This window comes from Phlebotomus papatasi, chromosome 2 (assembly GCF_024763615.1).
Source record: "Phlebotomus papatasi isolate M1 chromosome 2, Ppap_2.1, whole genome shotgun sequence".
NCBI lineage: Eukaryota > Metazoa > Arthropoda > Insecta > Diptera > Psychodidae > Phlebotomus > Phlebotomus papatasi.
Genome location: NC_077223.1, coordinates 71,454,036 through 71,479,011, shown reverse-complemented (window position 1 = coordinate 71,479,011; position 24,976 = coordinate 71,454,036). Strand labels below are relative to the sequence as shown.

General features: G+C 35.8%; 1 protein-coding gene across 2 annotated transcripts in view; it reads right to left on the bottom strand.

The window, feature by feature from the left end:
• Positions 1 to 23,948, bottom strand: part of LOC129804236 (CCR4-NOT transcription complex subunit 1) — a 34,239-nt gene extending 10,291 nt beyond the window's left edge. Inside the window, exons 1-6 of one of the 2 annotated variants that reach the window (XM_055851363.1) lie at positions 23,528 to 23,948; positions 23,088 to 23,294; positions 22,765 to 22,945; positions 15,151 to 17,243; positions 9,147 to 11,399; positions 2,578 to 3,900 (exon numbers count right to left, since the gene is read on the bottom strand). In XM_055851363.1, the coding sequence (XP_055707338.1) occupies positions 2,578 to 3,900; positions 9,147 to 11,399; positions 15,151 to 17,243; positions 22,765 to 22,945; positions 23,088 to 23,294; positions 23,528 to 23,629 (6,159 nt within the window). In that variant the 5' untranslated portion in view covers positions 23,630 to 23,948. The remainder of the gene's footprint in view (positions 1 to 2,577; positions 3,901 to 9,146; positions 11,400 to 15,150; positions 17,244 to 22,764; positions 22,946 to 23,087; positions 23,295 to 23,527) is intronic. The other variant, XM_055851364.1, reaches the window with a different exon arrangement.
• Between the last annotated feature and the right edge of the window lie 1,028 nt (positions 23,949 to 24,976).

Sequence of the window (24,976 nt, the reverse complement as noted above, 5' to 3'; positions counted from 1 at the left end):
TTTTTTGTTAAATATGAGTAACTTAAGAAAAAAAACATAACATTGCATTTTTTTTCTATATTTATTTAAAAATAGAGTGATTGCTTCTAAATCCTTGAAACTAAAAAACTTTGACTTCGGTTTAGTATAAAGTTTTTATATTTGCTTTATTTTGTTTCAGTTATTTAAAAACAAATCTTTGTAGTGTCATATGTATATTTATTAAAAAAATTTAAATACTTTTTTAAATAATTTTTGTTTCACAGTTAAGTATGAAAAATCATGTGGATTAAAATTACCATGAGCGTATTTTACTTATATCATTAATCATTGCTGTATATTTAAAAAAAATTGCCTTCTAATACCGGAAAGAAAATTTAAATTAAACTTTACTGTCAGTAAAGTGCAAAATATTTAAAAATGCTACATTTTGAAAGCTAAACTACTTTTGAAGTGATATGAATCGATGATTAGCTTATTAAAATGCTACTTTTTGAAGTTTATATTTGTCTTCAAAAACGCATTCATAACTCGCAAATTTTGCCGTATAACACTTAATTTAGTAAAGTATATAAATCCAACCATACACAGTATAAACAATTTCCAGTGTTGAACTTAGAAAAAATAAAACGTAAAACGATGATTTTTATTAAACTAAAAAGTTCATATTTGAAACGATAATCGTTGTAATTCAACTTTCAATTGAAAAATGAATTCTTTACGACGATTAAGTATTCCTCGAATATTATTATGGTAAATAATTTACTTATTTTACACGCGATATTTGGAATATATTTTTAAGTGCCGCGCGGTTCCAATGTCATGCTCATATAATTTTATTTTACAAAGTCTATTTTGTAATGAATTTTCAAGATTTTAAAAAGAAAAATCTTTTCCTGTGGCTCCGCTCAATAATGAATTGTCAATTGTAGTTACAATTAGGAAAACATTATAAGAATTTTTAAAAGCATTATTCATCATGTAATAAAACTTAATAAAACTAAATCTAATAAACCACTAAATTAATTAAATATCACATTCAGTAATAACACGTTTAGTGGATAGGCAGATCGAGAAATGCTATTTTATAGCAATATCTACAATATCCATATTTTATTCCATATAATTGTCGGAAATAATAACAAGTTAAAATTATAGAAGCCAATTTCTCGCCTAGAATTTAACGGTTATAATTTGAAAACCGTGAGTCACTTCCCCTCTGTATAAGGGGAAGGGAAAAAGAGTGTTCTCACAGAGAGAAAGTGTCAGCAAAAGGGAGAATTTGGCATATGAGACTCCGAATTCTGCCCTTAGAGGTGAATATGGGTTATCCCAGGTTCCACAGTAGCAGAAAATGGAACAGAAAATAATTAAATGTATATTTTTTGCAATGTTAATGTTCATTGTTTACTTTTTTTTGAAAATCGTCGAGTTCGTCAAATTTTATGTTCGGGTTACCATCGAATTCTCTCGGCTACACTTTCGGAATATTCACACATACATTTACATCCTTAACGAAAATTATCTTTTATCTTACCAAAAAGATGTTCAGAATTGACCTCCTGAATATTGCAGTTTTTAAGACATCCTCCAAGATGTTTAACATTGATAAAATGCAAAATTCACCTGGAGAAATTCTTTTTCACAACAAAAACATAACCGACATAACCTCTACTGCTCGCGGAAATGACATTGAAATGCAATGAAAAATGGCCGATGAGATCTGTACTTGGACCGAAACGTAACTGTTTTTCAATAAACAAATTAATTTTGATTATGCGTAGCGAGACAATTAAAAAGTGTTCTCATACTAAAAGTAGAATAATTGATTAGTATTTTTTTCATTCAGACAGTTTCGTAAATCATTTAAATAAGATATAATTCCTTATTTTGTGTCACTGAAATTCTAGTATAAAATCATAAGAATTTGAGAAATGGCTGCATTTTGATTAAAACTCCGATACAGTGATTCAATAAATTATATGAATAATTATATTTTCTTAAAAATTCGACGAAAAACTTAATTCAGAAGATCATATATGAACAAACGTAATATATTTTGCATTAGATAATTGGCAAAACGTAGTTAGTAATTTTTAAATATTCATTTTATCTTGGTGGTCGATATCTTCTGCAAGCTGGACGATACAAGGTGCATGGTCGATATATACTTCTCTTACCTTATGCAAAAACTAAAAATTCATCGAAATTTTAAGAACAAAAAAGGTGGCCGAAATTGCAAGCTGGCCGGAACTTGGTACACTTACCCTAAGTTTTTTTTTGTAAAAGTATTCCGAAAATCAGTTCCCATAGGTTGATTTTTTTGTAAATTTTTAAATGAAAATTTCAGAAAATAGAGTTTAAATTTAAATGTTGCACTTTTATATGCCTGAATTAAGTACTTTTTTGCAATGTTGAAAAAACTAAAGGAAAAAGTTGTTTTTCTTAAATTTTTGACCCACCTAACCCCTTCAGAAAAATCCCCGATCAATAAATTAGAAAAAATCTTCTTAAGTAGATTAAAAAAAAACAATTTTAGAAACTATAAATTAGAAAAATTACAATTTTCTTTAGAATAGCAATAAAAAAATTACTTACATGAAGACTGATGTTCTCCAGAACGGGCTCAGGATTGCTGAGTTCAAGGAAGAGCATGATGAAGAGCCTATGATATCCGAGTTGTTGAAAAGCGACACCACGAACCTCCTGATCTTGCTGCAGCACCCCCACAACAATACCCAGCACCTTGTTCAGGAGATTAATCTTTGTGGTAGCATTGACTGTATCTCCAGAATTCTTCACTAGCATTGCAATCAACCTCACAAAAGCATCAATCCACTGGAAACACTTAGATTTGCCCACAGTTGGAATATTTGTCACCTCATTGATGTTCGTGTATACCACATCAATGCAGAGTTGAGTAGCTTGCCGGAAGAATCTTGTGACAAGATCATCCGTCTTGAGAATCCCAATAATGTTCATCTTATTGACAAATTGACCAAAAATTTTGATGGGATCACGATTGAGAGCTTGATTGTGATAGATATTGACCCAATCCTTGAGCAAATATTCCGTTTTACTAATAAGCCCAGGTGGATCGTCCATTTCATTGGTTGAACGCACCTGAACAATGCCCGAATTGATGTGAGGATTCTGCATTCTCTCAATGGACAGCAGATTATTGGGATCCTGATTCAATCTCACAATATCAATAACATGGGCCAAACCTTCCGGAGCCCTATGATGATGATGCATTGAGATCCTCGTTAGCAGATCAATGGTATTTGGGAAATCACTTTCATTCAACACCGTATTCTGACGTTCCTCAATGAAGAAATGCTGAATGAGCTGCATACCAAATACCACGGCCAAATAGTTATTACCATTGTCCATCAACTGACTCAGCATTATGTCAAAAATGGGCACATTGATGAAATTGGACGAGAAGAGCAAGTCAATTGCTTCCAAATTGTACCGAATCTCCTCGCGACATTCAAACAAGTATTTTGTTATAATGCGATTTGTCGCAACAACACCAAAAGCTCGGCTATCCTGCATCATTCGCATCACACGCAAATGAATATCGCGGTAGATTTTGATGTGTTCAGCATGTTCGGGAATATTGACAAACCCATCCAAGAGTCCCTCGACAGCTTTATTGAGTAGCGTAACAGCACTCATGTTGTCCCTTTGCCTACGTGCTTGCACCAAGTAATCCAACAATGATGCCAAATTGGTCGTTTGCATCTGAAGCTGATGGATATTCATGGTACTGTTGAGGAAAGACTCTATCTTGCTGCCAAGATCATCGTAGACCGTGCCAAAGTCCGATCCGGAAAATTGACTGCTCCCAACAGTCTGCTGTGGCAATGGAGCTGCAGCAAAGGATGACATCGAGATGGGATCCTGCTGGGAAGAGACCTAAAATATTATTCTTTCATTGCCCTAATCTTCTCAAAACACAACGAAACTTTTCATTTTATGCATGAAACTGACAAAATAAAATACAAACGACTACTTGATTGACTTGATTTGTAAAAAAAAATCACAAAAACTATTCTGAAGATTTCTAGAAGTAATTATAATTCTTATAAGGAAAATCCACCAACTCGAAATTGAATTTAGGATTTAACAAATTGATGTTAGCTGCAGAATTCGAAATATTGTTGTTCGCCCTCTACAAGGTCAAAATACTCAAAAATTGTATCTTTCAAGCGTAGGGGAAACTGGGGCACCACCAAACAGGGGTACCACCAAACACTGCGATTTTTTAAATAGGTACCGTCGTTGCGGGTGACTGCACTTTTTTTCGCAGTTTTTCGACTTTACCCTCTAAAAGTGGATAGTTAAAGTGAAGGGAGGGGGGTTTTTGAGTAAAATTATTTGTATTCAGTTGTTAATGAATGGATTTTGTGCCACTAGCATTCATTTTACAAAATTTTACTATGTTAAAAAAAAATCAAGAAAAAAGGCTTGCACTTGGGATAAGGTGCAGGTGACTTTGGACTTTTTAATAAATAATAAAAAATCAACAATTTCTGATAATAAACGACAATGAAGATCTTCAAGATGACGTGGTCGCCATCTTGATTTGACGTTTCTGTCCGCCATTTTGAATAAGTGTCAACACTTAAAACTTGTCCGATTGTGTTGAAATTTTAGGTTGTGATGTCAAGACCTTTTCAGAACGTATCTATGTTCCAGTGTACGTTAAGCATTTACCTAGATACAGAGGCTCAAAGTTTAAAATTTTGAAATATTTATATTTTGGTGATCTCTATTTTCTAATCCAGAATTTTAAAACCTAAACGAGATGCCTCAGTAACCATTAAAAATGGTTAAGGCTTTTATTTTATATATTTATTTACTCTTACATAACTAAGAAAAAAATAAACGATAAGTACATTTATTTATTTACTTATTTTTTTATCTTTGCAAAAACAGTTTTTCAGATCCTCAAATAATACGCTGTTATAAACAAAAACATTACTTTTCTTTTTGTTTGTTTGTTAAATCTCATCGCCTAACGGTAGTGCTGTCTTTTTTGTGATGGTTTCGATAAAAGAAGCTCCCCGTAGTTCTGTATTCATGAAAGTGTCAAAATTTTGGACTTGGAGCCTCTGTATCCAGATAATCGCTTGACGTAGGTAGGATTTTATATATGTTCTGAAAAGGCCTTGACATCAGCTAGAACATACTAAAATTTCAGCTCAATCGGATGAGATTTTTATTTTGACAGTTATTCAAAATGGCGGACAGAAACGTCAAATCAAGATGGCGACCACACCATCTTGTAGATCTCGGCCATTTTATCTTACATTCCCAAAAAAATTGGATAATTTTAAGCCAAATTCTTCTATAATAAAGCTTTAGAAAGACCATAATATGCAATTTTATAACATAAATCATGCGATCTTACGAAGATAATAGTGAAAAAATATAGTGATAAATTTAGAATAGATTTGAGCAATTTACTGAAACCGCTTTTGGCATTAGACCTTCAGATAACTTTTTCACAGAGCTGTTTTTTGGTAAAATACCTATATTTGCATTTTATTGAATATTACTGAAACTACAAGTATCCTTCTGAAGATCCTTCTACGTTACTTGGTACACAACATATCCCTATATACTTTGACATGGTAAACCGGATCGGCAAAGACTATCAATAAAATGCTAGAATTAATGAAAGTCTCACGAACAGCAGAGTGCAAAGTCACCCACCGAGTGCAAAGTCACCCGCAACGACGGTACAGTCGAGTTCCACATATTTGAACTCCTCAAATTTGAACGACGCGACGGTTGAGTTCAAAATGTAAAATTTAAGGTTATGTGAAGAAAGTTTTGCGTAGAGTATGAAATAGAACTATTTTTCTTTGGTATTTCCTCAATATTATCATATTATAGGGTAAATGTCCTAATTCAAAACCATTTCCATACGCTTTAACTTTGACAGAAGATTCAACACATTACGTTCATATTTTTTCTCAAGAGAATTACATAAATTTGCTCCTTGACTCTTCTAAAATGTAACTGATTAGTGAAAATTCTCTAAATATCATTTGAAAACTTCTTAAATACAAGAAAAATACGCGAGCGTAAAATGCTTCTATTGGAAACTTTATTAATCCAAATGGAGACAAGGGAACGTTTCTAATTGGAGACAAATAGTGTAAGTGAAACTACGACGAAAGGCTTCCAAAAATTTCTTGAGTTGCTCGTGAGTGCAAGACTTTTTTTCTTATTCCTATAAGGGAACTCTGTAACAAGAAGTGACGGAAACACTAGACCTTTCTTGACTTTCGCAATTTTATTCTTTACGACGTTTCGAGGATGAATGCCCTCTTCATCAGGTCTACAAATCATTTACAAAAAAATCCTTAAACAACAAAGACGGAACTCTATAACTTTCGTGACATTGTCACGCGTGAGTTCGAAACCTGACAATGCCATTCGAGCTTTTTTTGTCATATCATATGAGTTCGAAAATGCAATTCATTGATTTTTTAATGAAGTCCCTTTGTTTGATGATTTTATAAAAATACAGTACGTCTTGGTTGATTTGTTTAACAAAATTCATTGTCATTTGAATTGCCAGAAATCTCAAATATGTGACTTGTGACAATGCCACGTGAGCTGAAATGGCAATATCACAGCTACAGAATCGCATTTTCGAAAAAGCTCTCCTAAGATTCAAACCCAATTTGTCAAATGGCATTGCCAGAGCGTTACAGAATTCCCTTCCTGGTCTTTTCTACTTTCCCATCTAAAACAATACCAAAAGCTCTCCAATACAATTATATTTCCGGGGTTTCCTATTGAAGCATTTGCAGACACTTCAGAAAAACCCTTTTTGTTCACGAAATAGGTAAACATAATAAAGTGACTGTTGTTTATTCGTTTTGTTTAACATTTATATCATATTTCTGGATAATTTTAGTTAAATTAAGTGCTAATCTTCATTGTTAACGGTACGTGAAGTTTTCAAATGAAATAATTACCTATTTCGAGAACAAAAACGGGTTTTCTGAAGTGTTTGCCAATACTTCAATATGAAACCCCGGAAATATGATTTTTTTTGAAGAGATTTTCTTATTGTCTTAGATGGGAAAGGAGAAAAGACAAGGAATAAGAACAAATCCTGCACTCAAGAGCAACTCAACAAGGTTTTGGAAGCCTTTCGTCGCGGTTTCACTTACACTGTTTGTCTCCAATTAGAAACTTTCCCTTGTCTCCATTTGGATTAATTTGCTTCCAATAGAAGTATTTTACACTCGCGTATTTTTCTTGTATTTAAAAAGTTTTCAAATTTTATGTAAAGAATTTTCACTAAACAGTAACATTCTACAAGAGTTAAGGAGCAAATTTATGTAAGTCTCTTCAGCAAAAAATTTGAACTTAATCACAGCGAACACACTGGGCTTTTCTACATGGTCAATTCTTTTTTACGCCTTCATTGCTTTTTTACACGTGGAAAAAATATTCATAAAATTAATACACTAAACCAATTTTTGCACCAATTTGATATTTTTCCGTTCTCTGAGACAATATTTTTTAATAAGAAAATGATTCATTAGTAAGATTTTCCAAATCTAAAAACCTCGAATTAAGAGCAAAAAGCAATTGACCGATCAATTACTCTTTGCTCTTTTCTCAAGGTACTTATAACCGGAAAATTTTACTAATATATCATTTTCTTTTCAAAGAATATTGTCTCATAAGGCGTAAAAATATCAAATTAGTGTAAAAAATGGTTTGGTGCCGCAATTTTTTGATTATTTGTCCATGTGTAAAAAAGCAATTGCCATGTAGAAAAGCCCAGTCTGTTTGCTGTGAATGTGTTGAATCTTCTGTCAAAGTTAAAGCTTCTGAAAATGGTTTTGAATTAGGACATTTACCCTATTTCCAAAACATTCTTTCATGCTCGTGATTGTATTTCCGCTTTCTGTATTTTATTACAGACACTTTTCGGAGCTTTAAATTTTTTTCTTGTTTCTAGAAATGCTTTTGCGCTTCTGAAAACGTTTCCTTGTTCTATAAATTTTTTCTTTGTTTTTAGAAACATTTTCTATAGTTTTAAACAGGAGGGTGACATTGGCCTCAATTCTGAGATCAAGATCAAAATTTCAAGCTGTCAAATATTTCCAAGATCAAGATTTCATATTCTGACGCAAAGCATTTATGGAATTTAAAATGTCTTAGCTAAGAACCAAGATTTCAAGATTTTCGACACTTAACGAAACGCCACTTCTGACAAATATCTTCATTTCTTTGCCGAATTTGTTGCAATTTCGCCATATAAATTAGAAAAATTAATTATAGGCTGTATTAAATAATATATGACAGGCCATAATCGGGAATAAAAGAAGTTCAAACAAAACTTGTAACGTGTGATAAACTCTGAAATGTTTATGCAAGATGTGATTATTTTGCAGGTATTCTCAGAGTGTTATACTTCGAAACGTACATCTAGAAATATGTATCATTACGATTAAATTACAAGATCAATCATAGCATTTTTCATAGTAATTCTCTTTTTGTATCATCTCTTATAGAAATACTCCTCATCAAAAATAATATCCGCATGAAACTCTTCAAATTGTTAGTATCTTGAAAATTCTAATCTTGAAATATTGGTTCTAGAATTGCAAATCTTGATAACCACAAGGTTTGTGTCTTGGATTTCAAGATTTCAAGACATTTGACAGATTTGACATCTTGATCTTGATTTTTTGATTTCAGAATACCAAAATCTTGAAATTTTCTTGATCTTGATCTTGGTCTTAGAATTGAGGCCATTATCTCTGAAAAATGCGACCAGTTTTTGTGTAATTTTTTTCCTGTTTTCGTACACATTTCACTAGATATCTCCAGAACTACGTAGGTTGCCAATTTGGGATGTTCGGTTGCCTCTTCGTTATTAAATTGGCTTTTATTTTGTATTAGTATTTTTTACTAATTAATTCTACAATGACAAAAAACAGCTAATAAACTCTAAATTTTTTTCGGCTCGCTAGAAACACAGGAAATATCATGCCCCTGATTTTAAACATATTTTCGCGTTTTTATAAACATTTTTATGCTTCCGAAAAACGTCTTCGTGTTTATCAAAATCTATTCGTTCTATAGATTTTTCCGTGTTTCAAGAATATTCAAACTTTAGTTACCTGGAAAGTCTGCGTTGGCAGAAAATGTGCCAGATCCTGATCGGTAATGGGTTGAAATCCGGGAATATTTCTGGCAAATTCATCATAAACAGCAAACTGTTCACTGCTAATTCCTCCAATCTTCAATCTAATCCTCTTGGGCATATTCTCGCAATGATAGTTGTAAACTGCTTCATCGCAGTACCTTCGACCCTCTTGCCTCGTTACCTTGCGGATTTCATAGTCATTAGCTAGGCGTTTGTCAATTTCGGGAATTGCCTTCTCCACTGTCGTCTTCTGGATAATGGCACAAGCCAATTCCATATTATCTGACGCCAATTGCGTAGCCGCTGCATCGACAATTTCTTTCTGTTGTGGCGTCACGGCAGCATTGAAGGCACTCTTAATGTTGGTAGTAATGGTCAGTAGCAGTTGCTCACGACACGTAATCATGGCCATTCCCGCCGACAGATTTCTTATCATGTAATGAGCTGCCGTTCGCATCCTGTTCTCATCCCCGTCCAGTGCAAAGTCCTTCCTTATAATCTGTTCGCACGTTGTTGTAGCTATTTTGACACTTCGTTCCACAACTGGTGTCATCCAATCTGTCAGAGTACGCTCAATAGCCGTCCTCACGAGTGCCTTGAGATGGGGCTGAGTGTGCAGCAGGAGAATATTTGGTGAAATGGTCATAAGATTATTGATGCAGGAATAATTTGATACGGTGATCTCCATGTAGTTGAATCTCGGTTCTGGTGGTCCCGAAGCTGTTGATTGGGCATCCAAGGATTGATTGGGAGACACTGTGACATTTCCACTGGATGTTGAGGCAGCAGAAGCCGGAACGGGTCCTGAATCATCTGATACCGAAGCATTGCTACTGCTATGAAGTGGTGCAATTGGCTGAATGGGTTCTTTGGGTTTTCCAGGCTGTGACAGTTGATACTCAATCTTATGAGCCTTTTCACTGTCTTTCAGATAAACCACTGCCTTCAGCTCGGACACGTCAATATTGAAATTCTTGCATAAAACTTCAATCTCAAATTTAAGATTGAGTTTCAATTCTGGCTCCTGATGCAACTCCGCCAGGACATTCATGATTGCCATTGTCCACGGATTTGGCGGATGAAAAACCTTACTTTTGGCACAAGATTCCAACACCTTGGCCACAAAGGGCACCACATAGAGCAGCTCTTGTTGACCCTTATGATAGGCCTCCATCAGAAGAGATTTCAAATCAATGTCTACATGGAGAATGGGTTTATTCCGTCCCAGCGTCAACATTCCCAGCCAATGACCCAGATTCTTCAAGAGACTCCGATCAGAGAAATTAGCAATACTCTTATCCGAACGCAACAGCACCCGAATATTCCGGAAAGTCTCTTTGGTCACCAATCGATTGATTTCTGCAATTTTGAGAGCATCCAAAAAATTCGAATAGAGCACATGAAAATTCACCTCAATCGATGCACGCTTCAGCACTAAATACTGCGATAACCATGGCCAATAATCCTTCGTCATGATATCCTTAATTTCCTCACACTTCTGCTGCAGATTGAGTTGACTCAAATTATTGAAGATGAATGCCGTTTTCTCCTGCACAGCATCCGGTGGTGTTATAATCTTTTCCTCCCTTTCCTGCGTTGCACACAGCAATGTATCAATATTTGTGGCATTAGCAATAGACTTTACCCTTGACGTGGTCAAGGACGATGATGGTGGATTTGTTGGATTGGGCGTTTTAGCCGTTGGCGTAGTGGTCAAATTGCTTGTCACTGAACTACTGCGACTATATAATGTCGATGTACCACCACCACTACTAACTGGCATCATCTGTGACAATGAGGACGGTAAGGCCTGGGATTTATTCGGAGGTTCCTGCTGATTCGCACCATACTCGACATATTCAATCAGATGCGGTGGAAATTGATCAAAATGAGGAATTGTGCGGACATGTTCACAATATTTCTGATAAAGATGCAATTTATTCTTGAAACGATCCAAGGCTGTAATCCCAAAGTAGTACATCTTGGATCCCTCAGGTTTGCGCAATGCATCAAAGACACAACGTAGTGCCAGTCCAAGGGACATATATGTTGCCACCAAATTCCTTTCGATCATCCCACCAAAAAGCTGAGCTGTTATCTGAAGTTCCTTGTCGGGATATTGTGGGAAAAATCGGTATTCTTCAAACAAATTCCTCAGCATACACGTGTACACCTCATTCTCGCAACGATTGCGGGATTCTTGGAAACGTTGAAGCATGTCAAGGACCTAAAAAAGACAGAAGAAATGGCAGAATTGAGGGAAAAATTATCTACACACTTTTTCGAGGTCTGAGAGAGGTAATTCACGAGCGTAAAGCCTTAAAATAGACACAGGCTGATCCTCCAGAATATTATTTAGCCTGTAAAATTTAGTAGTAAAGATTTATTCCCAACTGTCATACACTGAGGACTTAAGATCATCAATTAGAGGTCCTTTGCATAAATTTCCTTTATTTAACCCTTTACTGCCAAATTTTATAAGCTAAATATTCTCGAGGATCAGCCTGAGTCTATTTGGGCCCTAAGGGCCTTGACAGACCAGAGGATTAGCCGAGAGACGCCTTAGGGCCCAAATAGACTCAGGCTGATCCTCGAGAATATTTAGAATAAATAAACTGGCAGTAAAATAATTTTATGCAAAAGAGTTCTAATTGATGATCCTAAACCCACAGTGTATGACAGTTTGGGATAGTTCTTTTCTGCTGACTTTTACAGGCTAAATATTCTCGAGGATTAGCCTAAATTATGGAAATGTATTTTCACCATTAGGGGAAGTGTGCCAAATTTCTAGTTTCTTCTGGAATTTCTGCTAGAGTTTCTAGCAGTCTTATGATTTGTGTTGAAGTGCAGAAGGTTTTCCTTAGGTGTTTTTCATGAAAATTGATTAGTTTTCATAAAATCTTGTTTCTGTTTATGTTAATAGTGTTAATATTGCATTTCAAACTTAGGACTTCGGTGCTTATATGCAACTATGCCGAAATTTGGCACACTTACCCTAATGGTTAAAATACATTTCCATAATTTTCCACTAAGGCGTCTCCCGGCTTAAATCGTAAATGTGTCTAGGGCATAAGCAGATAAATTTTTGGAAGGTCTTACTGATTAATAAATTTTATAAAGATAATTTTGTCTTACTGCTTTAGAAAGGGAAAGTGTCTCGGATTTATAAAAAATGCAGTGTTGTACGAGATAATTGGTTTTTGCCATGGCTAAATTACCGATTAACCACACAATCGTCAAACGAAATAGACAGTTACCAGTAATTACTTGTGACTGGTTACGTTTAAGAATTTGAACTCTGGTCAATAGTTTTTTAAGAGGATTACAAAGAAATACCCAAAATTTCCGGAAAAGTTCTAAGTTTAAAGGATTCTGAGCACTAAACTGGATTAAAAAAATAAAATTAAAAAATAAAGGTTGTCTATTCCGACATACGAAAAGTCTTTAATAACGACTACTTTTGCAAGTATAAACGTTTTAGAGCTCATAGAAAGCATGTTTCTCAAACAATAGGGACAAATATGGACTAATTTAAAAGGTTCCAGAATCGTAAACAAGTCCTATCCGATTTTAATTGGCTGTAAACAATTATTGATCCAATAATTCAAAAATTCACTTTTATTTGGAGTAATAATATAATTGCACAAACTGATTGCACGTTGGTAAACATAAAAAAACTATTAAGTGGAAAAGAACATTGTTCAAATTCGGAACTATCGAGTTTTTGACCCATTTAAAGCACAAAATAATTTTCTTCATTGAAAAAATTAAGGTAAATTCAAGAATTAGAGGGCACAGCATAAGGCTCTTGACATGATTTCGAACATTCTGTAAAAGGCAGTGCATTTATTTTATACACTCGTTTTATTAAAAAAAATAATCTTTTCGAATGTCCAGTTGATACTCTTTTATAGATATTAGTTTTACTGTTAATAATTAATTAATATTACAACTCGAACTCCACAGAAATAGCTGTTATATATAATTCCTAGATTTTGAATTACACTTATATTTCGTCTCCTTGCTCCTTACGTAGTAAGAGGTCGTATTTTCGTAAAATTTGAAAATCTGAAACTTTACAATCTCAGCTTTGTGGTCACAGGCGAAATCCGACCTCGTCAGATCAGGCCCAAATTTTGGATTCACACGCTGCGACACTCATAGATCACGAATATCATATGTGCCAAAAATCGATTCTCGGGAACGTCACGTCCCGTCCGTCGTATAACCACTTTTGGAGAGAGATATCGACAAGCGGATTTTGGTAAAGGGTCAATGTCGATGGGCGGCTAGAAGTAGGTGATGTCAGATCCACCCGCATCCCGCGCCTTCCGCCTTTTTGAAATACCCCCAAATTTTGTTTTCACAATAACTCAGCCACTGTGGCATAGAAGATCAATCGCAAATTTTAGTATGTTATAGCTGAGCCTAAGAACTTTCGATCAATACCAAACTTAAGGTCCTCCGACCCCCCCCCCCCCCACGACCCGAGCTATAAGAGGTCAAAACTTGAATTTTTAAATGGTTATTTCATGACACGCTAACTTCATCCGATTTAATCGAAGATCCGATAAACCCATTCAGTCAATGTGCCAGAAATACTTGAGATAGAATGTTCATATTTTGGGATTAGTTTCCTACAGATTAATAGATGAATTTTTTGAAAAGAAAAAAAAATACTTCTTATACCGTTTAATCATTCCTAATACCGCTTTCCAAGGTCAAAGGGTTAAAAAAAATCCAGAGAGCGTATTTCCCAACCGAATGGGGCCATGTTTGGGTTCATTGGGCAAGTCTTGGAATTTCTAATTCCAAGACCCGAATCGGTTTATAGCCGATTCTAACCGATTATTATTATTAATCGTATCGATATATTTGTATTACAAGGTAAATCATTTTACAATATCATATCCCGGGTTGGAAGAATCTGCTAAAGTCCATTTGTAGAGTTTACAAATAGAGTACAGGAACGCCTTCCAGTTAGTGTGGATGCTTCTTCCATGCTCCCGGAGTTGCTGGCGTATTTTATACCACGTTTTGTCTTGTAAAATAAGTTGTGATCAAGGTAAAAAAAATCTACCGCTCAAGTACGAATTTAACTCATTAGATAAGTGGAAATATTTAGATTTTTGACATCAGATGAATATACTCTGAGAAATTTTGCCCATAGTATAGGGTAAGTGTGCCAAATTTCGGCATAGTTGCATGCAAGCGTCAAAGTCTCAAGTTTGAAATGTAATATTTTAAATTCAAATTGATTTTTTTTATTCTTTCTTCTTAAAGAATGTTGCTGGGAACCTTGTAAAGAGTTTACCGTTTTTATTTACTCTAAAAGCATTCTTAATACATTTTAAAAGGAATAAAAATATAGACATAGCTTTGATACCCTATTTCGGCCACCTTCATTCTCATAGTTCCTTGCCCTTCGGGAATTATTCCAATATATTTTCACGTCATCTCGTTTATCGAAACTTCATTTTTTGTTATTCTTTTGCATTGTATAATCTCTAGAGTACGTAAAATCTAAAAGTTCATGGAAATTCGAGGAACAAAAAAGGTGGCCGAAATTGCAAGCTGGCCGGAATTTGGCACACTTACCCTAGTAGGGTTTTTTTATTATCTTAAAAAAGATGTTAAAGAAATATGCTTTTAGTCCACGTAACGTAACCCCTTAAAACTGTCACATTGTAGTAAGCAATTTATATGAGTACAATTACTCTTTTTTTAACAGGATTTTAATGGATGGTATTTAAAGTCCAAAAAATCATCAGGTACGTACAAATAACGGTCAGGGTCAATGATTATTGCCGTATTAAACTTAAGTACCTAGCACCGTACTTATGAGAGGTAATCCCCGGAGAGATCAAATAGGTATAAATTCCCTCAGACAATTTGGGTTAGGAATCTCCGGAATCTCTCTTGGTCAGACCACGTGGAGTGATGTCTTTGCGGGCGGTATTACCAGAAAATCCACTTACCTCATCAATTGAAAGCGTTGGATGCGGTGGATGATTGTAGATGCGCTGGAAATAACTATTGGCTTCATCTTCAGCCTCCTTAGAAACAGTGATAGTTCCATCCGTGAACAGTTGCTGGGTATTTGGTGCCATTGTTATTTTATCACCTGTTGGTGTTGGCTGAATCCTTGCCATATTGACCTGAGGTGTCGTTTGCATTGGCATTATGGAGAAGGGACTGTTGGATGGAGCTGTCAGGAGTCTCGAAGGAGATGCTGGAGTTGACATTAGATTTCCCAGTACACCAAAATTGAATGCTCCATTTCCCGGACCACCCAAATTCAAACCAGCCATATTTGATGCAAAAGAATCCACCGATGGTGCCGTAAAGATTTGCCCACCGAGTGTCGATGTATTGAATGGTGTCTCAATTCCACGATGCTGTCGCAGAACATTTGGCGGCGGTGGCTGTCGCTGCTGCTGCATCTTCAACAAATTATTGCAATTGGCATTCATTGTCATGATAATTTCATTGAGTTCTGGCTGGACATTTCCCACGCAAGCATGGAGGCAGGACATCATCGTGTTGAGTGTCTCATGGGGCAATTGGGCTGCCTTTGGAATCTGATCATCGATAATTTTAGCACCTAGAATCTGGGGACAACGTCTCTGGAGGAATTTCACCATAACTTGCACAAAGGGTTCACCATGCTCTCGAATCTTATCACTCAGCCACTTTTCTAGCTTTAGATACTCCCGCCTGGACGCCAGGCAGGCCAAATCAATGACAAAATGAAAAGATCGAACATTGAGAAGATTCGAGAGCGCCTTGAGATCCTGCGCTACATCGAGAATTCGCGACAGACGCTGCTGATCATTATCGCCCCTTAAGTACCAATCACTCATTGACACCATTATAATATGCCTCAATGATGGACTGAGACTCGCTGAATTCCAGGCATGATGCAAAATTGCACCAGAATTGGGATGATTGCCCAGAAAAATGGGAATAAGTGTTTGAAATAATTCTTGCCGTAGCACCGTCAATGGTGGATTTATCTGTAGCAGAGCCATAAACAGCACATCCGGACAATGCTGAATCGGGATCTTGAACAGTTCCATCACGGGCGTATAGAAGCCATTTTCAGCAATGTACAGCAACACCTCCACCAAATGCAGCGATTTCCACGCCATAATTTCCTTATTGTCCGTCTCTGGTGGGGTCTTTAGCAATTCCACCGAGACACTCGTAAAGATGTAGTCAGCAAATGAGAAGATGTCCGAATTCTTGAGAATCAACGTAATCAGTGACAATTGACCTTCGGTATTTGTCCAATGTCTGTAGAGACATTCAGCTGGAAAATTTTGTGCCGGTGTCATCGATTGCAATCCCAATCTCAGTGTTGTAATCAAGAGATTGAGTCCTGCACGATCCTTCAGCACAAATTCCGCATGATCCAATCCCACACAGACATCCTTCCAACTCAAACTTGGCACAACTTCCTTGAGTGCCTGCACAAAAATATCCGGTTTCCATGTCACATGATCCGTCGATGGTGCTCCAGGTTGTCCAGTAACTTTTTCTTTACTATCCGCAGCACCACTTCCACCCGCACCAGCACCTCCCTGACCACCAGAAGATGACCAAAAAGCTCCCGGTGTGGGCAAATTGATACTACTATCCGAAAGATTACTATGTGTCCGGCACATTAATGCTAATATTTTAGCAACATCCTGAGGATTAATCTCCCTTCCGGTCACCTTTATCAAATGATTCTTACAATCCTCCACTGTCACTGTAAATGCATAGCCAATGTCCATGACAAGATTTGCCCAAGATGTATCCATTATTCCACTTGATACTATTCCCTGATTACCCGTTGACACTTTATCAGCAGCAATTTCTGTCTCTTCAGCGTACAACAGTGGTGCCAAGACCAATGGTACACGATCCCGTGGAAAATCTCGACAGAGATGTGTTATAAATTTATTGTAAATTATATCCGATAGACCAAATTGACTATGTTTTCCGTGTGATATCACCGAAATAATTACTTGCAGCAATTCCGGTGCAATATCGTTCAAACTACCCTCTTGATTGGGACGCGATGGATCTGAAAACAAAATTATGCCACTTCAAGATTTTCAAGCCCGCAACAAAAGTCACAGCATAATTCAAAAAATTGATTCAGTGCTTTTCAAACTAGAAATATATCTTTCTCTCTCCTATATAGTCACCAACATTTTTCAACCCAAATGTATTTGACACATCCCAAAGCAAAAAAAACAAAATTATAATTAGTATTATATCAATCAATCATTCATACAAACCCTTTGTCAATTGATCAAACACAGAAAAAAAATGTGTTATATAGATTAAAGAGGATATAGGTAGAGAAAAAAGCTACAGTAGACTCTCTCTCAATCGGGCATAGGGGCAAAATGTCATCTAAATTATCGAGAAATTTGGGCATAATGCCCAACGCAAAATAAGTTTTGTTTAGTAAACATGTTTTTGACATTTTAATAAGAGTGAGTGAGATCTAGATCTAGTCATCTCGCTCTCTATCATGGGAAATTTTGAAAACATGTTTACAAACAAAAGTTATTGTGCGCTGGGCATAAAAATCATTGTAAATTCCACAAAAATCGCTCAAATATAAAGAATCACGATAAAACAAAAGGAACTACAGCGAATTTGAACAAGTTTGCTTGAAAATAAAACGTGAAAATTGTCAACACAATTTTGCGCCCAATTGAACGAGAGTCTACTGTATAACTAAAAGAAGAGATAATAAAAAAAAACATGAGACACTGTGGCGCACAACGAAATGAGTTTGAAGGATTGTACAAGAAGTAACAAAGTTACACACATAAAGTGAATTTTGCTCAAATATTTACATAAATAACATGATAATACAACTCTCCTTTTCACACATTTTCTCTCTTTCCCTTTTTTTCATTTTTTATCCTGCCACCTTCTTCAGAAGCATTGCAACAAAATCAACACAAAATAAACTTGCAGCAGGGATGAAAAGTGATGAGCATAATGCCCAACGCACAATAATTCTTGTTTTGTAAACATGTTTTTGAAATTTCAGTGAGAGTGAATGAAATTTAGATCTAGTCATCTCGCTCACTCTCACAGAAAATTTTGAAAACATGCTTACATACAAAAGTTATTGTGCGCTGGCCATAAAAAAAGAATTAATCAATATTTACAAATAGATTTTGACTGGTTATTTTTTTCATTTTTTTACAGTTGCAAGCTTGTGCAAATTGAATCAGTTATGCATAATTTCAATGTTTATTTATAAGAAAAAATAAAAAGGGACAGATAATCCTAACCGGCTTATGTAGGTGAGATTCTTAACGTGAGCTAAATCGGAATGCATGCAAAATCGATTTGGAACTAAAGACGAGAGATATTATACAGTAATTTGGAATCAAATTTCTGAAAAATTGCAAATGTAAATGGACTGACAGAAAGATGGTAGTGGAATATAAAACAAAATCTCCTCTGTAATTTTGCCACAAATCTTGATCTTATCGGTTACTTGGTAGCCGAGATAATTCATATTATTTGTTTTAGAACACGTTTTTTGACCACAACGGGCATTTTGTCCATGTGACGAACTACGATAATATGAAAGAATGGTTGAATCTTGTAAGAATTTTCTTTTAAACTCTTTTTTAAATAACGTAGTCGAGTAAAAGCGTTCATATCAATACCCGCGTACAGTAGACTCTCTCAAATTCAGGCATTTGGAACCAAAAAATGTCACCCGAATTAGATAGAAATTCAGGCGACAAACTTTTTGAAATTCAACGATTTTTTATTCATCTGCATACACATATTGAGTTTATGTACTCAAATATATTGTAAATATCATCAAAACTAAGACAAACCATGCCAAATTTGAGCATATTTGATTCATTTGATAATCATAATCAATGAAAAATGTCAACAAACTTTTTACAAATGTAACCGCTGCCTGAATTAAAAAGTAGCCCGATCTTAAGAGCCGAATTAGCGAGAGTCTACTGTACTTGCGCAGAGTTATTATGGAAACATATTTTTTTACATTAAAACGACAAAATCGGACAGATGGCATAATCTGAGGAAAAAATGATGTTTGAACGAAATGTAGATCTTAATGTGCTCTACAATTATGCCGAAGTAATCATCAAAATTGGTTAAAAAAGAGTAAAGATAATTGAGTTTATGTACTAATATGAAAATTGGTTTTTCGACTGTGACGCCCCTAGCGTTGGTTCTGTAAAGTTTAAATGTTCTAGAAAGCTCTAGCGCTTTGCGATGCCTTTAATTTGCGCCCTCACTCGTTAAAATCTGTCTAATCGGACTGGAGATATAACTTTTGAATTTCGTGAACTTTGACCCCTCATATCTCCGGTTCTATTGTAACAACAACGAACCCACTCTACTTTGAATAAGTTTGAATTTTGACGCTATCACAAGGTCAACTGTGGTGACTTTTTAAACTTTCATCTGAAAGTACTCATCGAGACAAAAACAAAAACCCAAAATTTCGGTCAAAATGTTTAATTAGAAGCGGAGATGGAAGCCGGGTAATTTTCAAATTTGATCCCTTGTAACTCGGGTCAGGGGATATCAATCGACTTAAGATTTTTTTGTTTGATAGGTATAATGTACGACTACAACATATTAAAATTTTAGCCCGATGCACAAAGGAATTCTTGAGTTATTTAATTTAGATTTGCAATGCTGTGGATAAAAACGCCAAATTTGTCGAAAGTACGATTTTTTATGAAAATAGCCACCAATGTGTAGAGGCCTTTAGAACCGGAGTTATGCCCATTTAAAAAAAAAATGACCATTATAGCTCGGGTTAGAAGGTCAGGAGACCTTAAGTTTCATACTGATCGAAAGCTCTAAGGCCCATCTATAATGTACTAAAATTTGAGCCCGATCGATGCCATAGGGGCGGAATTATTGAGAAAACAAAAAAAATGGGGGTTTTGAAAATGGTTGAAGGAGATGAGCGGATGAGAGGTCAAAGTACCAAGTTGCAATTTTCACCCGATATATAACCCTTGCCGAAAACCGCAAGTCGATATATTTCTTAGTTCAGGAGCTATAAAGCACCAAAGAACGGCCGGCCGGCCAGCCGGGATCGCAATCTCTTAAAAGAAACCGGGGCAGAATTAGTCAGGGATAGAATTAGACAATGAGGTGAGGTGTTATAAATTTTTCCAGCTAGAATATTAAGCATACTACTATTTATTCGATTCATATAGAGTAATTAACTTCCTTCTTTATACATTGCAAAATTTTTAGCATTGATTTTCTAGCCACCTATCAACTTTTAACCTTTGCCGAAACCCAATTTTCGACATTCTCTCTCCGTTCTCTCTCCAGTAGGGGAATTCTGTAATTTTCGTGGCATTGTCACACGCGAGTTCGAAACCTGACAATGCCAGTCGAGCTTTTTTTCTTATATCATATGAGTTCGAAAATGCACTTCACTGATTCTTTTTAATGAAATGCCTTTACTTAGTGATATTATGCAAATACAGTCTGTCTTGGTTGATTTGTTTAACAACAATCATAGTCATTTTTATTGCCAGAAATCTCAAATATGTGACTTCTGACAATGTCACGTGAGTTGAAATGGCAATGCCACGGTTACAGAATGGCATTTTCGAAAAAACTCTCCTGAGATTCAAACCCAATTTGTCATATGGTATTGCCAGAGCGTTACAGAATTCTCCTCCTGAGTTATAATCGAAAATGTCTTGACTGGACCATATTTTTGTGGTATATATGAAGCGATTTTGACAAATTTTTAGTATATTGCATCAGAGATCTTTCGAACGATTTTAGGGGTCCTATCCGTCCCTACTCCAATCCACTGCACCCCGATTCTTACTAAATCTAAATGGACAGGACTCTACTTCCAATGTTTATTAACTGATTTTTAATGAACTTTTTCCCTCTTCAGCTTTCCGCACTAAGACAATTTAAAATAGAAAATGACCAGTGATAAGCCCAGATAAGCTTATGGTAGCTGAGATTCTTTACAGGTGACCTCGAAATGCGTGCAACTCGTAATGGGTGAAAATTCGATTGTGAGGTGAATTTTAGAATCGCGTCAAGCAAACTGTTCTTGTCAGTCAAAATGGATAAAATTGGCTCGACGCGATTATTTATGGCTCCTGCACACCATTTAGATCAGAAAAATTTCATGAAATCGAAATTCGAATCCTTTTCTTTCTCACATGCTTTGCATATGTCTATCTCATTCCATCGCACTCTTCTTCTTCTTTTAAACATCACTCCAAATTCAATTTAGCTCAATCGAATTTGGTATGCGAAAGAATGAGACAGTCATATGCAAAACACGTGAGAAAGAGAGGGATTCGAATTGCGACTTCATGAAATTTTCCTGAACTAAAAGGTGTGCCGAAGCCATCACCCTTAAAATTCAACTCAAAATCGAATTTTCACGCATTACGAGTTGCACGCATTTCGAAGGCACCTGTAAAGAATCTCAGCTACCATAAGCTTATTTGGGCTTATCACTAGTTTATTCGAAGTATCCCGCCCAAGATTTAACTTTTAAATAAACTTTTTTCTTTAATTTGGGTAAGTTTTTGTGCAAAAAAATTCTTAACATTCTCATTAACCCTTTAACGACGAGACACTTTCTACGGACTGAATATCAACAATAAAAATTAAACTGAGAAACATAATCAATGAAAAGTCTTACATCTAACCTTGGAAAGTCCAACAGAGTCTGATTCGGTGTATTTTGTGTTTCTATGAACGATAGGAACAAAAATAGCCCAAAAATTTAAGTAATTTTTCTGACAATACCAATGAATAATAATTTTCGCTTTAATGAAAAATATTATGTATATGAGTATTGTAGTTTTTATTGCCAAAAGGGTTTTGCTTAAAAAAATTGGAAGTATAAAAAATAATTAAAATCATTTTTCAATATGGGAATTTAAAAATTCGTCATATTTTAGCTTAAATATTTATTACATAGCAAATAGTAATAATTCTAGATAGAATATTCTAGATTCCTTCAACCTTCTACTTTGCAATTACGTACAAACATAAGGAAAAAATAACTTTGAGTAATCAGGAAAAAATATTTTCTTTATGGGACACCGGTGTTCCAATCGTCCTTAAAGGGTTAACCAAAACCAATGAAAATCCTGATTGATAATTTGTACAAGCTTGACAAAAAAAAATTTATTAAAAAGCAGCACCAATTTTAGGAATTATATTTTTCCTCTGTAAAGGCCTCTACACATTGGGAGCAATTTTTGTCAAAAAATGCATTTTTGACAGAATTTTGACGTTTCTGCCTACAGCACTGCAGCCAATTTCCTTTAAAAAAGCAATTTTTGACGAAAATTGTGCTCAATGTGTAGACACCTTAACACAACACAAAAGCAGGAGTTAGAGAGCATTTTGACATCCCCATTGAACTTTTTTGTCCAAATATAAAAATAAATCAGAAAGAAAATAAAAAATGCAAATAATGGGGATGAAGAGAAGTGTGGCCAATATGTGCAAGAGTTAGTTTGAAAACCACTGAATCTCTTGGTATCAAGAAAAGTAAAAATCAAACATCTCCTCACCAATTTCAATGTACGACTGAATGAACTTTGGGAGACAAGTTTTCAAGTGTTGTTCAGCGTATTTGGCTAGTTCGGGATTTGCTGAATGGAGGAGCGAATATGCAATTGCTACTTCTTTTATCTGTGACAAACTCAGCGTTCGTGCCACTGAATTGAGAAAATTTGGTGATAATTTCAGTGTCTGCAATAAAATAGACATTTTAGTATAAACATCTAAAAGAAGCGCTTCTTTTTTTTAAGACTATTTCTTTATTTGGGGGCTTTGGGGGAAGTGTAGGCGCTTCTGTGGAGTATGGGGGATTTTTGAGGGGCAGAGGAAATACCTTCTGTGATGGTGATGACAGGTAGTTCTCGAAGGTGTAGCAGATAGTTGAGACAAATGATGGTCGTCCGAGTAGAAAGAGCAGATTTGTACACAGAAGTTTCGCCTGGATAGAGTGTTTGGCAATCTGAGTATCTCCAAAGTCAATTGATGCGAATAAACAACGCAGATAATGTCGGTCCGCTTCCAAGCCGAATTCTTCCACAAGCTGCAAAAGAGGGTTTCCGGGAAGGTTAGATAACTGTCACAGAATCTGCCCCCTGACACTTCAAGGCAGCTAGGAGGCAGTGACAATGGGGCAGCCAAATGGGCTTCCATAGCGGTAAAAAGACAGATGGCCAGTGGAGCCAGAAAAGAGAATGAGGAAGAAGACAGCAAAGAAGAGGAATCAACGTTGAAAATATGGCTGCCATTTGACAAAGGAAGCACGCCATTGCTCACCTTATCAATTTGTCGGCTATTCTTGTCGCAATTCTTCTTATTCAGGGTAGAAACCAAATAACTGATCTGCGTTAGAGTGAATGACAAAGAATCCTGGTTCATAATTCCATTCAAACACTCACGAGAGCTTCAAACGCCGTTGAAGCTCTCTCCTTTGACCACGCAATGATTTTCCTCTCGCTTTCAATGGCTTTCTTGTGTCTCTTGTTCACTCGTGAATATTGTCCGGGGCCCCACATTGGGGCGATTTTATCGTACACCACACACTTCACAAGCACACACAGCACCCCGTGCGATAGTTTTTGGCCCACAAAGAAGCCCTAAAATGGGATTAAAAGTTCACGGAAAAAACTTTTCTACACACAAGACGAAATGCACTTTTTTCACAAATGGGAGACTTTGACTTTCTACCGGAATGTCCGGGTGACAAATCTGCCTTGTCCCATGGAGTGGTCGAAGATTTGGGACAAAACTCGTCGAAAAAACCCGATTGGGCCATACACACCACACCAAATGAGCTGTCAAACAAAGTTTTTCCCCCAAAACGCGGTTTCGACGCAGAGTTTGTCTGCTTGTGAGCCGTCAGACTGTGAAAACACACGAATGTTTTTGTGAGCAAGAGTCCGAAAAAGAGCGCGACGATAAGTCCATATTGAATTCAGAGCATAAAGAAAATTATGATATTGATAAAAATGAGTGCTATATCATGTAAAATGAGTGCCCAAATTAAAGTTAAAAGCACAATGATTAAATTTGAGTAGAAAATTTTATAAGGAAATTAGATTCAGAGTGAAATCAGTAAGAGAAATAAAATTTGAGGTTAAATCCGACGGCGTCCCCAATGAATTCATGCAAAAGCAAGCAGAAAAACCCACACTGGCGAGAAGTGTTGCAAATTTTTCAATGTGGGGTCAACCAGATGATATTGGAAAGGAACTAGAGGAAGCAATAAACTGGGAGCACAAAGTTATTTAGACCGGAAGGAAAATCTTGGTGACCAAGACCAGAAGCCTGTTGAAAAATTGTTCGCAGAAAAAATGGGAAAATTCTGATCACAGACAAAACATCTCAGTAAATGCAGTAAATAGAAGAACTCAAGAAGATCACAAAATAGGGAATATGACGGTGAAAATAGATTAACGTGGAGCTTGGAATCAATGCAAAGCTTTAGTCAGAGACGAGTAAATGATATAATGGGATAAAAAAAGAAAAAGTGAGCATAAAAACTTCATGGAAAAGTAAATCAAAAGACATGTAAAGAAAACATATTTTAATTCATTAAATAAACAAAAAGTGAGCATAAATAATTGAAAAAAACAGTGAACGTTAAAAAAGTAAAATAAGTGATAATGAAAAAAATTTAAATTCAAAGTGAGCGAACGAAATGGCTATATGGACCTATTTGAGTCCGACAGCCAAAACGTAAAACAAAAGAAGAAGAAGAAGAAG